Source organism: Pelodiscus sinensis, chromosome 4 (assembly GCF_049634645.1).
Source record: "Pelodiscus sinensis isolate JC-2024 chromosome 4, ASM4963464v1, whole genome shotgun sequence".
Classification (NCBI taxonomy): Eukaryota; Metazoa; Chordata; order Testudines; family Trionychidae; genus Pelodiscus; species Pelodiscus sinensis.
Window position 1 is genome coordinate 102,971,610 of NC_134714.1, and position 17,369 is coordinate 102,988,978.

General features: G+C 40.4%; 1 protein-coding gene across 4 annotated transcripts in view; it reads right to left on the reverse strand.

The window, feature by feature from the left end:
- USP47 (ubiquitin specific peptidase 47) overlaps positions 1 to 17,369 on the reverse strand; it is a 172,948-nt gene that overhangs the window by 127,640 nt on the left and 27,939 nt on the right. For 2 of the 4 annotated variants that reach the window (XM_075927891.1, XM_075927890.1), the window contains exons 2-5: positions 15,419 to 15,478; positions 11,538 to 11,741; positions 10,378 to 10,491; positions 6,839 to 6,977 (exon numbers count right to left, since the gene is read on the reverse strand). In XM_075927891.1, coding sequence (XP_075784006.1) covers positions 6,839 to 6,977; positions 10,378 to 10,491; positions 11,538 to 11,741; positions 15,419 to 15,478 — 517 coding nt within the window. Of the gene's footprint in view, positions 1 to 6,838; positions 6,978 to 10,377; positions 10,492 to 11,537; positions 11,742 to 15,418; positions 15,479 to 17,369 lie in introns of those variants that run through there. The other 2 variants (XM_075927892.1, XM_075927894.1) reach the window with 2 other exon arrangements.

Here is a 17,369-nt window from a genome sequence, read left to right on the forward strand (position 1 = left end):
TGGCTCGAGCCGTGCCAGGTGCAGGGTCTGCTGGCTGGGTGCTGGCAGGCTTGCACCTGGCACGGGCACCGTAGCCAGCCTGTGCTCCTTTAAGGGGTCCAGGGCCAGGAGGGGGGCAGTAGAGTTTCCCTGGTGTTGGCCAGAGTGGCCACCAGGGAAACCTGGGGAGGGCTAGCCTCCTACTAGTTCGAATTAAGGGGCTACACACCCAAAGGGAGGGTTGTGGAGCACCCATTGGGACACTCATTTTGAAGAATATCAGTTACCATTGAGGTGAGTAACCTCCTCTTCTTTGAGAGACGTCCCCATGGATGCTCCACATGAGGTGACTACGAAGCTATTTGTTTAGAGTGGTAGGAATTTTGGATCTGTCAGAAAAACAGTGGAAAGAACTGGCTTCGCTAGTTTTAGGTTGGAGAGAGGTCCCTGTGCAAACGTGCAGTGCTTTGCAAATGTGTGGTCAGAGGACCATGTAGCAGCTGTGCAAATGTCTCTTATGGGTACTTTGTGGAGGAATGCTATTGAGGTAGCCATGGCTCTGGTCAGCATGCCCGTATGATATCTGGAGGTGGCACATCTGACACTGCGTAACAAAGCTTGATACGATCAGAGATCCAGTGGGAAAGTGTCTGTGATGAGACATCCCGGCCCTTATTGTGGTTTGCTATCGACACAGTCTTGGAGATGCTCAAAAAGATTTAGTTCATTGAAGGTAAAAAGTCAGCACCCTGCGCAGGTGAAGGGTGTGCATTTTCATTAGCATGTGGTTTGGGGAAGAAGGCGAGAAGTTGTATTGTCCGATTGAGGTGGAAGGATGAGTGTACCTTGGGGAGGAATTTGGGATGGATACGTAAAGTGACCTTGTCTTGAAAAAAGTGGGGGGGGGCCATTAGGGCTGCAATCTCTCCTGCCCATCTCGCCACAGTAATGGCTAAAGGAAAATAGTTTTCATGGATAAATGTAATAATGAGGTGGTGGCCACTGGTTTGAAAGGCGGCCGAGTCAGAGCATTCAATACTAAAGGACGGCCCCATGGTTGCGTTGGTGAATTGATGTCTGGATGAAGTGCCTGAAGACCCTTTATAAACCTCTTGGTGAGTGGATGTGCAAATATGGATGATTTGTCTCAGAGTGGAAGGTAGTAATAGCAGCAAGATTAACTTTAATGGAACTTATTGCAAGGCCCATTTGTTTAAAGATGCAAAAGGTAGTCAAGGATGGTAGGTAAGGAGGATGTTGAAGGAGCTACCCAGTGGCATACATACTATGTCAAGAATGTTTTCCTTTTTTGAAGATAAGTCTTACAGGTGTTCTGCACCCTACTGCATCTTTAAACAAATGGGCCTTGCAATAATTTCCATACTGTGTAGAAGGACCATTTGTACGTTTCATGACCAAGTCATTTCTAGCTCAGAGAACCACCCAAGCATAGCAAGTGGAGATTTGGTTCAATGGTATCAAGTCACAGGGCCAGGGCCCAAGAGGGCTGTGGATTTGCTTCAAGACAGAGTTGATTAGGGATAGATAATTGCTTTTATTAATCCTGCTCTGTTCAACAGGGGTATAGGAGGAAACGCATACCTTCCTCACCACCAAATGTATCTCCCACTGAACCCTTGCCGATGCCCACCTTGGAACAGAACAGGGGACATTTAAGGTTGGATCGCGGGGCAAACGGATCTATGGTGGGATGACCCCATCAGAAGATGTTCGCCAATAGGTGCAAATTCATTTGTCATTCGTGTTCAGTCAGGAGGACTTTGCTAAGTGCATCTGCCATTGTGTTCAGGGTGCCTGGAAGGTGCATTGAGGTACTATTTATGTTATATTTCAGGCACCAGTTCCAAAGTGCTATGGCCTCTGTGCAAAGTGCTCGAGATTGGGCTCTGCCTTGATGATTCATATAAAACATTGCTGCAACATTGTCTATGTATAGTCTGGCGTGACTGTTGGTGATGAAAGGAGAAATTTGACACATGCATTCTTGACTGCACAGAGTTCCAGGACATTTATTTGTAAGTTCTTGTTGCTGCTGGACCACAGGCCCTGGCACGTCTGAGGTCATAGGTGGGCACCCCATCCTGTACCAGATGTCTGTCGTCATGGAGACAGATGGTTCTGGTAAGTAGTAGGGGAGTTCGGAACAATGGTTCTGTGTGCTTAGCCACCAGCATAAGAGAGTTGCTCAGCTTCAGCATAATGGTGGTTCTTTGAGATGTGTCCCGTTTCCCCCCACCCCATGGGTGCTCCACTATGAGTGCTGGTTCATCCTCATGTCAGCGACCTCAGATTTTTCTAGCAGTGCCCCACCCCACATGCACCCTGGCATCTCCTCATGCCATTGGTGTCCATTAGACACACATGCAACACAGCTCCCTCCGTTCCTTCTCTATTCTTGCTAGTAGAGTCTCCAAAACAAGGGACCGAGGGAAGGTAGTACTGGGATGAGAAGCAGCTGTGGGATCCAGTGCCGGCTTTGCCACTATGAGATATGCTGCTCTCTGAGGCAGTGGACACATTGTGAATGGCCATTTAATATAGGAATAGGCTCTTTACATGAGGTGCGGCGTTTAAACCCTGGTAAGCCAGGCATGACTCTGAAACCAGTCGGTAACTGCAAGAAGGGGTTAACTGGGAGAAAAACTTACAGTAATCTAGGGTTTGGGGTTTTTTTAAACTAACTATAATATCAATCAACTGGGAGAGAAAAACTTGGTTTTAAACAGAGATAATCATGTAGACACAAAAGCTAGGGAGCACTGCTGAGTCCATCTGTAGCCAGAGTCCCTGGAGGGATGGGAGGGGAGGGGGGCTCTGAGAAGGAACTGGGGGAAAGGGGGGACGACTTGCACATGCGCAATGCCTGCAACCTAAGATTGTGCTTCTGCAGGTGCGCGCATGCGCAGCCCCAGGGACACTGCTCTGAAACCTCCAATCTCAGGCTCGGTAGCGGCGCACCAACCTCATGTGGAGCACCCATGGGGACACTCATCTCGAAGAATGTCAGTTGCTACCAACATGAGTAACCTTCTCTTTCAGATTATAACAGTAGTAAGCATTCCCTCAGACATAAAGAACAGCTACAAACTACTACTAAGCTCAATAACAAGTTTTATTAGTTTCAAAGGAGGAGTGAATTATGTGCTTAAATTATGAACTCTATGAAATGACACTCAGGCCAGTTTTCTTCAAACCATGCACCATATATGGGATAAAGTAAAATAAAAAAAAAAAAATCTTATATATTGCGGCACACAGGGACACAGATGAATTTGGACATTTGTTTTTATGGCATTTAATTATGTATTCTATAGCTTTCTGTTTCTTTTCATATAAAAGAACTACCCTTTGCAATTAATAGGGTTTTTTTGTGAAAAAAGTTCAGAATTGGGATATATACATATTTAATTTGTCCTTACTTCAGATGATCTACCATATGTGTATTTAGTTGATGAATTCCTTCATCAAGTAGTTGCTGAACCAACAAGGGGGTTTTAGATTTTAGATTTGGTTTTGGTGAGTAGCGAGGACCTCAAAGATGAAATGGTTGTAGGGGACAACCTTGGCTCGAGTGATCATGAGCTAATTCAGTTCAAATTAAATGGAAGGATAAACAAAAATAAATCTGAGACTAGGGTTTTTGATTTCAAAAGGGCTAACTTTAGTAAATTAAGGAAATTAGTTAGGGAAGTTGATTGGACTAAAGAAATTATGGATTTTAAAGTGGAGGAGGCCTGGAATTATTTTAAGTTAAAGTTGCAGAAGCTGTCAGAAGCCTGTATCCCTAGAAAAGGGAAAAAATTTATAGGCAGGTGTGTTAGACCAAGTTGGATGAGCAAGCATCTCAGAGAGGTGATTAAGAAAAAGCAGAAAGCATATAAGGAGTGGAAAATGGGAGGAATCAGTAAAGAAAGCTACCTTATTGAGGTTAGAGCATGTAGGGACAAAGTGAGAAAGGCTAAAAGTCAGGTAGAGTTGGACCTTGCAAAGGGAATTAAAACCAATAGTAAAAGGTTTTATAGCCATATAAACAGGAAAAAAAACAAACAAAAAAGAAGTAGGACCGCTAATTATTAAGGATGGAGTGGAAGTTAAGGATAATCTAGGAATAGCCCAATATCTGAACAAATACTTTGCTTCAGTCTTTAATGAGGCTAATGAAGAGCTTAGGGATAATGGTAACTTAACAAATGGGACTAAAGATATGGAGGTAGATATTACCATATCCGAGGTAAAAGCCAAACTTGAACAGCTTAATGGGAGTAAATCAGGGGGCCCAGATAATCTTCATCCAAGAATACTGAAGGAACTGGCACATGAACTTGCAAGTCCATTAGCAAAATTTTTTAATAAATCTCTAAATTCAGGGGTTGTACCATTTGACTGGAGAATTGCTAATATAGTTCCTATTTTTAAGAAAGGGAAAAAAAGCGACCCAGGTAACTATAGGCCTGTTAGTTTGACATCTGTAGTATGTAAAATCCTGGAAAAAATTTTGAAGGAGAAAGTAGTTGGAGACATTGAGGCTAATGGCAATTGGGACAAATTACAACATGGTTTTACAAAAGGTAGATCGTGCCAAACCAACCTGATCTCCTTTTTTGAGAAAGTAACCGATTTTTTAGATACAGGAAATGCAGTGGATCTAATCTACCTCGACTTTAGTAAGGCATTTGATACAGTATCACATGGAGAATTATTGGTTAAATTGGAAAAGATAGGGATTAATATGAAAGCTGAGAGGTGGATAAGCAACTGGCTAAAGGGGAGACTACAGCGGGTCATATTGAAAGGTGAACTGTCGGGTTGGAGGAAGGTTACTAGCGGAGTTCCTCAGGGATCAGTTTTGGGGCCAATTTTATTTAATCTTTTTATTGCTGATCTTGGCACCAAAAGTGGAAGTGTCCTAATAAAATTTGCGGATGACACAAAGTTGGGAGGTATTGCCAATTCAGAAAAGGATCGGGATATCACACAGGAAGATATGGACGATCTTGTAAATTGGAGTGATAGCAATAGGATGAAATTTAATAGTGAGAAGTGTAAGGTTATGGATTAATAACAAGAATTTTAGTTATAAGCTGGGGACACATCTGTTGGAAGTAACGGAGGAGAAGGACCTCAGAGTCCTGGTTGATTATAAAATGACTATGAGCCGCCATTGTGACATGGCCGTGAAAAAGGCTAATACGGTCTTGGGATGTATTAGGCGAGGTATTTCCAGTAGGGATAAGGAGGTGTTAGTGCCATTATACAAGGCATTGGAATACTGTGTGCAGTTCTGGTCTCCTATGTTTAAGAAGGATGAATTCAAACTGGAACAGGTACAAAGAAGGGCCACTAGGATGATCCGAGGAATGGAAAACCTGTCTTATGAAAGGAGACTCAAGGAGCTTGGCTTGTTTACCTTAACTAAAAGAAGGCTGAGAGGGGACATGATTGCACTTTTTAAATATATTAGAGGGATAAATACCAGGGAGGGAGAGGAATTATTTAAACTTAATACCAATGTGGACACAAGAACAAATGGATATACGCTGGCTAGTAGGAAGTTTAGACTTGAGATTAGACGAAGGTTTCTAACCATTAGAGGAGTGAGGTTCTGGAACAGCCTTCCAAGGGAAATAGTGGGGGCAAAAGATCTATCTGGCTTCAAGATTAAACTAGATGGCTTTATGAAGGGGATGGTCTGATGAGATAACATGATCTTGGTAACTAATTGACCATTCAATTATCAGTGGGAATAGGTCAATGGAGGGATGATAGGAGTTACTATAGAGAACTTTCTGGGTGTCTGGCTGATGAGTCTTGCCCACATGCTTAGGGTTTAGCTGATCGCCATATTTGGGGTCAGGAAGCTATTTTCCTCCAGGGTAGATTGGCAGAGGTCCTGGAGGTTTTTCATTTTCCTCTGTAGCATGGGGTACAGATCACAGCTAGAGGATTCTCTGCATCTTGGGGTCTTCAAAGTATTTGAAGGCTTCAATATCTGAGATATAAGTGAGAGGATTATTCTGGGAGGGGTGGGTGAGATTCTGTGGCCTGCACTGTGCAGGGGGTCAGACTAGATGATCATAATGGTCCCTTCTGACCTTAAAGTCTATGAGATGATAAACATTTGACATCAGTTAGCATATTTTCTTGATCCCCACATAAAAAAGCCTGGACCAGCACAACTGCCATAACAAATATATTCAACCTATCAGTGCTGCAGTACAGAACACCTGAGGTCAAGAGCAGTCCTAACTTCGGACTACTGCTAAGGAAAAATGTCTATTTATTGCAACCTTAACATATTACTGATCTCAGTGAAGTTACAAGTCAAGGACATATGGTTACCATTCAGTTACAGGAAGATTTACTTTAATAGCTGAACACACAAATGCATGAAAAAGAGGGAACAGATGAACTGTAATCCTACAAGCAATACTATGGAAATCAAATTATACATTGAGGTTTAAGAAAGATGAAATATTGGAAACAGACAGTCATTCAATAGCAGATATGGATTACAACTTTAAAAGCACACTGGCACCAAGCAATCCCTTCCCAGCCACCCACCAAAAGCCCCTGCTTTTGAAGGAACATTGCACTGTGTGAGAAAATCTCATTATTGACCAAGAAGGGGATGCTTTTGTCCCTTTCCCAAAGACAGCTCTGGTAAGAACTATCAAAACAACAGTAAAGAGACATTTTACTGGGTTTAAAATAAAAGGCTCTTTACTCTTCAAAATAAATATCCCTGCTAACAAAGAGTTTTAGTATTATTTTAAAATAATTAAAGCTTAGTGATGCCTTTATTAAATAGATTAAAATAAAGTGGGATAGAACACCATACCTGTCTCTGATTTACTCAGGATAGAAGAGTATGAGTAGTTTTGACAGACATAATCATTGGAACCACCAACAGAGCCTTCTCTTGGTAGAGGGCCTATAAACCTGTCTCGATTACCATCATCTGTTGTACCCGATTCCTCCTAAAATATGAATACATTGATTTTTATGTAAAAATTAATTTAACCCAACTAACTTTTACAGAAGTAGTAAAGCTTTTATATATATATATCATGCAAAAGAACTATTAAAAAAATCATTTAGGTTGCAGAGTTAAACAAAGTTAAGTAAATCAAGCATTTCCTAATTTCTGCTGCATTAAGAATCCATGCTATGTACTAAGGCAGTGGTCACCAACCAGTAGATCAGGATCTACTGGTAGATCTTGGAGCCTCTAACAGGTGATCCTGACTTGTTTGGCCAAGAGACTTATCAAGTGCAGGCACTTCAGCTGCCCTCTCCCCCTACTGCTATGCATCTCCTGCCATTGGCTTTGGAACTCTCTACTCTCCCCCCGGGGAGCCTCCTGCTTGCTGTGCAAGGCAGGGAAGAAAAAAAGACAGGCATTGCTGTGAAGGTACCTCCTCTCCCACCCTGCATCCTATCTCCACAGAACAGAGGGGGCACAACAGGACTTGGGATGGAGTTTGCTTGCTGCTTTTGGGAGTGGTGCAGGACCAGGGCAGGGGTGAGCCTGCCTTAGCCCCACAGCACCACCACCCAGGATCCACATGAGGTAGGCAGTGTCCAGCTGGAGCCCACATCCTGAAACCTTGTTTCATACAGAGGCAGCAGGATGAAAGTGGGCAAGCAGATCGGCGGGAGCTGGTACACATGGGGAGCTGGCTTGAAAACTAGCTCCCCACATGTACCAACTCCCACCTGTCCCCTCTCTCCCCACTGTCTGAGAGAGAGAGAGACATAGACAGACAGACAATCAATGAGCCCAGATTCATCAGTTAACTGTGTAGCTGGATATACTTTCACATGCCTAGTGGAAACAGTTAACAGAGCTATATAAAATTATGATGCCTCAGCAAATAAGGAAAAAATTAAGATGAAATAGACAATTGTAAATCAGGCATTTCCTAACTTTCAAGTGTTTGATTTTGCCAAGAAATATTACTATATTAATGTATGCAATTGCCAGGGGTTGTGTTTGCTTTTTTAGAAAAGAGCTAAAACAAGTTCTATTATGTAAATTATAATAATCCTATTCTACATTATCAGTAAGGTTTGAACCCTGAACTTGCAGTACTGTAGCAAACATATCTACTATGGGAGCTTCAAAATTGGCTTCTGTTCCATGTGGAACCCCCAGAGTAGAACTGCCAAAAATTTACCTGATGAACACAAATGTCACCTGCAAAACAGTTACTTAACAGACTCTCTCAACTAAAACAAAATGTTATGTGAAACAGCAGGGCTGCATCTAGACTGGCAAGATTTTGCGCAAAAGCGGCCACTTTTGCGCAAAATCTTGCTGCCTGTCTACACTGGCAGCGAGTATTTGCGCAAAAACACTGACTTTGTACTGTACAAAATCAGTGGTTCTTGCGCAAATACTCCAACGCTCCGGCTCAGGGATAAGCCCTCTTGCTCAAGTATTCTTGCGCAAGAGGGCCAGTGTAGACAGACAAGTTAATTTATTGCTCAAGAAAGCCTGATGGCTAAAATGGCCTTCGGAGCTTTCTTGCGCAAGAGAGCATCTACACTGGCACAGGTGCTTTTGTGCAAAAGCAAGTCTTTTGTGCAAAGGCACATGCCAGTATAGACGCTCTCTTGCACAAATACTTTTAATGGAAAAACTTTTCCGTTAAAAAGTATTTGCGCAAAATCATGCCAGTCTAGACGCAGCCCAGCGGTTTTTGCATTTGCTGAATTTCAAAGGCTTTTTGGAAATAACCAAGACATCAGAACTTCTGAAAAAATAAGCCTGCAAGAATCTTGTATAATAGATTATGTTGGGCACTTTAAAAACATAGATCTTTGCTACCTGTTCCCCATATTCAGGGATCCCTGTCTCAACTTCGGTTAAATGTGGAATTAGCATGACAATTCCATTAATAGCTCTTAACTGCTTGAGTGGTGACAATTAAGCCACATTTCATTTGTGTGGTTTAACTGTTAAATTCAAATCATTGGAAGCTATTATATATAGCTGTTGGTAACTCTTTAGTTCAACAATCTTCACATTATTCCTGTTTTATAATGCACCAATCCAATGTTTTGGGCACACGTACACTTACACCCAAAAACTGTAAGAGCCAGCAGTAATTTGCTGGACACTCAGCCTTCACATTTCCCTCCAAAATTCCCTCCAAAAATATTAATACCCAGCCTGGATTCAAATTCTGACTTTCATAATCCAAGAGTGAGTTTGAGGGTCTTATCCTGAATATATCTGTTCATACTGTAAAGCTGAGCACATGAGACAATCTGATCAACAAAGCCTCAGCAGGTCTAAGACAAGGGAATACTAATAGAGCAGCACATTTTATGTAGCTAGCCTACCCAATGCCTGGTTTGCATAAGCCATTACTATTTTCACTTCCTTGAATTCTAAAATTCACGCAGCAGGAATCTCCAAACATTTCAGCAGAAGCTAGGGATGTGAAAGGTTAACGGGTGATGCTTACTGATTCTGGTTAACCAGTGGGAGTGGGCTGGAGTAGTTCCCCACCTACCACCAGCAGCAGAGGGCTACTCTTGCCCCATGGGACCCACCATCGACAGGGCGCTCCAGCTCAGCCACAGCAGTCCCAGGCACATAACAGGTAGTGGCTGCTCCAGCTGGGCTGGAGTGCCCTGCTCCCAGTCTACTCCCCTTACATCACATTTAACCACTTACACTGGATTTTACATCCCTAGTGGCAGCCCAGAATGGACTACAGCCGCTCCCTGAGTTGTGAACGGTCGAGTTATGACTGTTTGCACTTATGACCAAAGCTCCCATGGAGCGGTCATAAAGGCGGTCCCCAAGTTACGAATGCGACCCGCACTTACGAACAGCGCGGTCGCATGTAACTCAGTGGGATCCGAGTTACGAACAGCTCAAGTTACAGCCAAGTGTTCGGTCCGTAACTCGTTCGTAACTCGGAGAGAGGCTGTATAACAAACTGACTTAAAATATTTATTGTTTCTCCTGATTTTTAAAAATAAAAATGCAAGCCTACAAAATTGAAGCAGTAGCTACATCTTTGCCGCTAAAGGCCCTCTGTAGTATTAAGAACTCTTACACTGAGCTGGGATTCTATTAAGATAATACTATTAAGAAGTGTCTTTAAACAATATTGAATATAAATGTGGCAAGTTTAGTCAAGCAGTAACAGAAAATAACTATTTTTAATCACTGGTATTTTTACTGTAGGGACAAACAAGTAAAACAAGTAATTGAGATGCACTGGCAATTTGAGGGGGAAACTTGGTATAGGGCTGGAAAAATAAAGTAATCTTGTCACAAGAATAAGGCATAAAAGATTTTCTCTTTGATAAAGCTTGAAAAAGAAAATAAATGCTATGAATATATTTATTTTGGCTTACCGACATTGTATGAGGCTGTTCCCCATCTTTATCTGTCAACCGTAGAAAATTCTTCTTCCCTACCTCAAAACCAGCATCAAGAATAGATTTATCATTGGTTTGATCCAAAGGAGTCTGTAAGAATAAAACAGACATTTATCTGTGAACAGAGATTGTGAACAAGTTCAGTAAGGTGTTTTAACTATATTATTTCGAATAACTTACACTGCAATGAAAAAGAAAATACTTTGCCATCTATAACATACGCAGCTTTTAGTATCAACTTAGGAGTTCAGAGAAACTCCTCAAGAGAAACCAGTGTATACATCAAATCCTAACCATAATATTTAATAAGTATTGCAAATTTGTCAGTTTATTCAGGAGACGAACCACTAGTCTATAGGATTGATTCTGAAATACAATCAAATACAATCATTTTTATGCAGCTGGTGACAGTAACTCCAAGTATGCTGTAACTTCCATACATCTACTGAAATACAAACAATTTTAGCGTGCAGAAACAACTGAATAGAAGGACGTAAAGCACTATCTTTTCTAGTTGCTGGAAATAAACAGAGCTACCCTACTCCAACCCCTATGTTTAAGTGTTTTATGCAGAATTTCTATGGAAATTAGAGTTATGAAGCTACAACTTACATTTTAAAGATATATAGCACTAAAGCACGCAATTCATGAGGAGCAGTGCTGTGAATTACAAATTCAGACAACAAGAAATCCCTATGAAGGAGGCTGCTTTAAATACTTTGTACTATGAAAGTTCTAAAAATAATTTTACAATCTGCTTCTTACATAGAATTGAGAAGTGTGTTGATTTAATTGTTCTGATTCTTTTATTAAAAAGCCTATTATCAGATTTATATGAATGATCATATTAAGAACTTTGTCAGTCACTTGTTCAGTAACTGTTCCTTTTAGAATACTCCTGACTCTACAAAACAGACTAACTGAAATCAACTAACTGTAAGACATTCAGACTTAAGCCTAGGAACATCAACAACTTTCTAGGTTGTGTTTGACTAGAAACTTTCCAAGGTCTTAGGGTCACTATAGGAACTAGATGCATGGGAAAACTTTGTAGAACGGTTCTTATATACATTCTGACAAATGTTCACCTCATCCAATTTTCTTCTTTAAAAAAAAAAAAGATTGCCATTACCTACCATATCTGCAACATTGACTCCATTTCCCCAAACTAAATCAAAAGTTCCATTCACATAGCCCACTTTCGAGGCCACATCCTCAAACAGCCTTTTCAGTGGAGTAGAAGCTGGCAGGTTTAAAGTGATACGTTCATTCACTGTCTTAGAATTAGTAGTATCTTGTATTATACACAGCACTCTGGGTTCATCAGCAGCACTTTCTATCTGAAATCAGAGAAAGCAACTATTCAGTAGATTAAAAGGAGAATTTTTTCTTCATTGCATATATCTTTGTAATACTCCAGCTACTACAAATACAATTCTGCTATGTTTTTACAAAATAAAATCTAAAATTTTTATTTTAGAAGCATGGGAAGTATAAAATCAATGTCAAACAACATAACATGTGTCAACTAAGGTTCTTCTGCAGAGCTAGAACTCCTGAAGATATTTAGACTTTTCACATCTATGCATTTGGATGCATACATATTTTAGATATGAATCAGTCATTAGAAACAGACATAAAAAAAAATCGAAGTTCTAAAGTGCTAGAAATTAAGTACAAGAAAAATTACTGAACTTCACAGTTAGAAAGCAAATAAAAGCAAGGATACTGTATCAGGTGTACTTTGCTTATTTAATAAATGTAGCTTAGGTTTAAGATTGCTAACATCACAGCATAGTATGTTTTCTAAAGACAACAAAGGAATACGAGAACTGAACAATTCTACTAAGCCTTCACTGAAAAAGGTATGTAAATCATCAGATGCAGTAGCAAAATGGAAGTTTTCCAAGTTGCAGTTCAGGTATATTTATCCATGCATAATTAAGTTCTGCCATTTGCAAAAAGCATTCTGGCACAAACTTTTTATTAAAAGAAACAAGAAAAATTGGTCTCATCCACCATAGGCAAACTTGTGTCTGCAACTGTCTTGCTCTTTCATTTTTAAAATTTAAAAAAAACACACACACATACAACACTTAAGGGTTTCGTAGTGAAAGATCCACTTAATTGGTTTCACAATTCTGCTTTCTTTCTTTCTTTCTTAGAAAATATTAAATATGCTCTAAGGAATCTCTATAGCAGAATCCCATTTACAGAGAATGAGAAGGTGGTTGTTTTTGAAGACTCAGAGGGGAGAGAAATAATTGCCCAAGAAAGCCATTACAAAGTTCCAGACATGATGCAAGCAAGAACTCTACAAGATGGGATCAGATTTGGAATTCATCTGTTCAAAACTCACTTTCTGTAAGACACACAAAATGCTACTCAAAGTGGCTCACCATTTTTCTCGGTTCTAAGACAGTAAAACAGAAGACATTTTAAAAAATTCCATTTCTATACAAACAACATTGTAACCCATGAAAGTGAGACATATGCCAGCAATTGAGTATAGGTTGAATCTCTAGTCCAGCACTCTTGGGACTTGATCGGTTCCAAACCAGAGAATTTTTCCGGACCACAGGAAGGGAGTATTGTCTAGCTGGTTTACCAACACTTCCACTGCTTCCTAGGCTGCTAGAGGACATGTAGGATTCTGCTAGAGGACATGTAGGAGTTATTTAGCTCTGGTTTCACGACTGTTTTCTAGGGGAGTTGCAGAGCTGGGCTGGCCACGGGGATGGGGGAGGGGAGTGGCAGGGGATGAAATTAAAGGGGCTGCAACAAAATGTTCCGGACAGCTTTATTTTGCTCAACCAAAATTTTCCCGGCCCCGGGGTGGGGGTGGGGGGGTCACAAATTAACAAAGGTTGAGCACCACTGGTTTACAGCATAGAATGCTGACAGCGAGGACTGGGGGCTATAAACAAAATGTATGTGACTGCAAGAAACTTGGCCACATCCATGAAAAGTGTACATGCAGCTAACTAAAATCATCCCAGGCAACGGATACTTCCAGAACAGAGAGTTCTAGACTAGAGAGGGTCAACCTGTAGTATACCCTATCTACGCTCTCTGTGGAGAGGACCTTAAAACTTAAAACAACAAATAGTCTGATAGCACTTTAAAGACTAACAAAACATGTAGATGGTATCATGAGCTTTTCGTGAGCACAGCCCACCTCTTCAGATGACCAGTCATCTAAAGAAATGGTCTGTGCCCATGAAAGCCCAGGATACCATCTACATGTTTTGTTAGTCTTTAAAGTGCTATCAGACTATTTGTTGCTTTAAGTTTTTCAAATATAGTGATTTTTCAGTAGTGATTATTTTTATGATGAGTTTTATTTACTACATTCCCGAAGCACTCAGCGCCAGACTTGGCACTTTGACTGCTACACTGTCCAGTAGTTACAGGGCTTTTCTCACTGAGTGCCAGAGAGAAGCAGAGCAGACTCGCAGCTTGCTTCAGTGGCTCATCCCTCTGACTTTCTTGGTCTTGGCCTTGGCTGATGTTCTACAAGCAGCCCGGCCTACATTTAAGAGGTTTAATCCATGGAATAGGGCAGGCAATGTACACTGTAATCTAATTAACTTCTACTTGCAGGAATATTGAAGACCAAGAGCTAGTTAGTGGTATTAATAGTGTTACAGAAACACCTAAAAAACATGGGCTAACAGACTGAGCTTCAACAATTTCTGTGCTAACATCTTTGGGGTGTTGGTTAAAAGTCGGGATGTGAACAGGTGACCTTACCAGGTGATGCTTACTGGTAACCAATTGGCAGCCCTACAGGACTGGGGGCCAATGGCCCTGCCCACATGTGGGAGGCCACTCCAACCCAGTTGGACTGGAGTGACTACCTGCTGGTAAGATCCAGCTGGTTAAACGTTACTTTTAAGATAACTGATTAAACAGGATTTTACACCCTAGTTAAAATGACCAATCAATCACAGCAAGAGTGTTAGGAGTAGAAAATATTGATTATACTTCATAGTTCACCACAGAGTCCTTATCTTGTTCCTTCCATCCGTGTCTACCACAATAACCCACAAGACAGTCTCTTGGCCATTCTGCAACCACAACTTCCCCCTTTCTGTACTATCTACTTCTGAGACACCATACTTAGTTCACTGAAAGTTGCAATTAGCATACCACAGTTGGCTCTCTTGCAAAGAACCGGAATCAGAAAGCACTAATGGTGGCTAAGAGAGCTCAGAGTGCATGCAACACATCAATCCCAAATTGATGTTTGAGGGTGCATGAAAATAAATGTTATTTTATTCATGACGACAACTTTATGTTGTGAGCATTTAGACTGCTGGGTTGAGCGAACAACGTAGTTTTCCTTCAAGTTTGTGGACAAGTTATAAAGCATACACTATGAAGGCAAGGCAACACTTAGGAGCCACAAAATCTAATTTATTTTGCTAGATCTTGGGCCCTATGTGACTGAGTTAATGTTTACAACCCCATGCTTTTAAATTTTAGCAAACAAACATTAAGGTTCCAAAAAATGCACTTATTTCTTGGTGTTGGCAAAACAAAACATACAAAAGAGAACTAAGTGCTCATAAGGGACAACGTACAATTAAACAGTAAGGCTACGTCTACACTGGCTCCACAAAACTTTCAAGTAGGAATAAGAGATCCTCCGGAAAAGGGCTTTATTCCGGAGGATCGCACCAGTCTAGACGCTTTTTCTGGCTTTTCCCCAAGCCGGAAAAAAAGCGGCGGACATGTTTATTTAAATCCGCGGGGGATATTTAAATCCCCCGCGGATTTCCCTATTCTGACTTTGCATGACTATTCCGTTTTATGGGGCCAGTGTAGACGTAGCCTAAAACTAAATATATCAAAGCTTCTCTTGTTATGACTGCATGTAACAAGGTTTTTTTTAGTCCATAAAACATGCAAAGAATTTAAGTAGTTCATGCTCATGTTAACAAAAACAGCTAGAGTATCATGCTCTTATGATGCATCTTGGTTATCACTCTAAATAGCTGACTTCAGTTGTCACCTGTGAAAATTTCTTCTTCATTTCATCAAAGATACTTTGTCTGCAACTCCAAAACAAATCCTATAAAAACACAAATTAATAAATCATAAAGCTTTAAAAAAGAGTTAGTTTTTTTGCAGAAAGAGTTTATTCTGTATGCAAAGTGGATATGACTGATTATCAGTTTCTTAATACATCTACTTTAAAAAACTATCTTCCAAATCAACTGTAATGTACAGGGCAAAATCCCTGCTTCTAGATAATTTGATTCTACATTTAACGTGTGTAACTACGTAGACTAAAAGAATAAACAACATTAAAAATATATGGCAAGGGGCTCGGGCAAAGGGCAGCAGTTGGGGATGCAGGACTCAGAGTTGGGGGATGAGGAGCAGCTCTGGGCAGCGTGGGAGGTGGATTTGTCCCAGAGCAACTTGCTCTTCCCCTTCCTGTCAGGGAGCAAGAGCAAAGAGCACAGGTCAGCTGACCACCTCAAATCCCTGATAAAGGGGAAAAGCCAGCAATGTTCCTGTATAAGTTCAACCCACACACCCCTTCCCTAAAGGATGCCTGAAAGGTGGGAGGCACAGGGCTGGAGCAGTTTTCAACTGGGGTGTGTGTGCCCCCAGCAAGTCCCTTTCAGCTGCCTGGTGATTCTGTCTCTCTTTTATATGGTTTTAGGAGAAGCAATCCCAATCCAGGCAAACCCCATTTTCCTGGCACAACTAAACCCTTACCTCTGCTTTAAGTTATGATAAGAGGAAGCTGTATTCCAAACTTGGTGGGTCCCAGCTCTAACCATTTAGGAGCTCTTGAACACACAAATTCTCTCAAATATATAGTAGATTAAATTTGTCAATTTAACACAGGTTCATATCAGGTTAGAATATTTCCTTTTGTAGTAAAGTAATTTTAGTTAACGTGAACTGTTAGGATTTTTTCCAAACTACAACTTGTGCTACAAAAGATCTTGTATAGAGTCAAAAACATACCTTAAATAATTAAGCACCTAGATGACAAGTTTTTTCTAAGTCACACTAATTTCTCATTTAACACTATAGATGCATTTCTGAAAATGTTTGCACTAAGCAAAAATGTGCTATGCGGGTCAATTTTCCCATTAAAAATAATGAAAAAGATAGGGGTTACGTTTCAGGTGATGGTGGTGGCAAAGTCAATTTTTTGTTGGTGCTGGGTCGTCAACATTAGATATCTAGCAATACAAGATAACTAGCAACACAAGTCACCGCAGTTTGTTAAAACAAAAAATAAACATGTGAGCGGAAGAGCACTGTGACCACATGTATTCATCCGCTCATGCGTATTACCACTGTTTTCACCAACTTACACCACCGCGTGAAGTAGTCCATCACTTGATTATTTGTGTGTTATTTTGGGGATGGTCGTGTTATTTGAAAAATGTTCCCCCCCAGAAAATCATGCTATTGCAAAAACGTGTTAAGCAGGCATGTGTTAAACAAGTAATTACTGTACTGATAAATATACATTATAAACCTATATCTCATGATGTTGGTAGGTTTCAAACCTTTTTTTATTAAATTTTTCAGTTTAAATACCAAACTAATTCCTTGGTAATCTGAACAAAGTAATTTTTTTAATTGGTCATCTATAACTCATGTCAGCAAATATTCAGGAAACAGACACAGAATATGCGACTGTTTCAAATTTTTATAGCATTTAAAAGTGAAGGAATCCTAATAGTGCAAATTATTCCATAAACAGTGCAAAATGGATGAAAATAGTAGTATTTTTCTAACCTATTGTACACTGAATTGAGAGTTTAGCTGAATTTTATACTGGAGAAGTCTTGGTGTTACGTTTCCAAAATGCTAAAGAAGCTACCTGCAAAATTCTATTATATTTCTTCAATGTACTAGCTACAGAAAAATGCAACAGAAAATAAAAATAAAAGTAGCATGAATCTTCACAAAAATTGGTAAGTGTTGCCAAA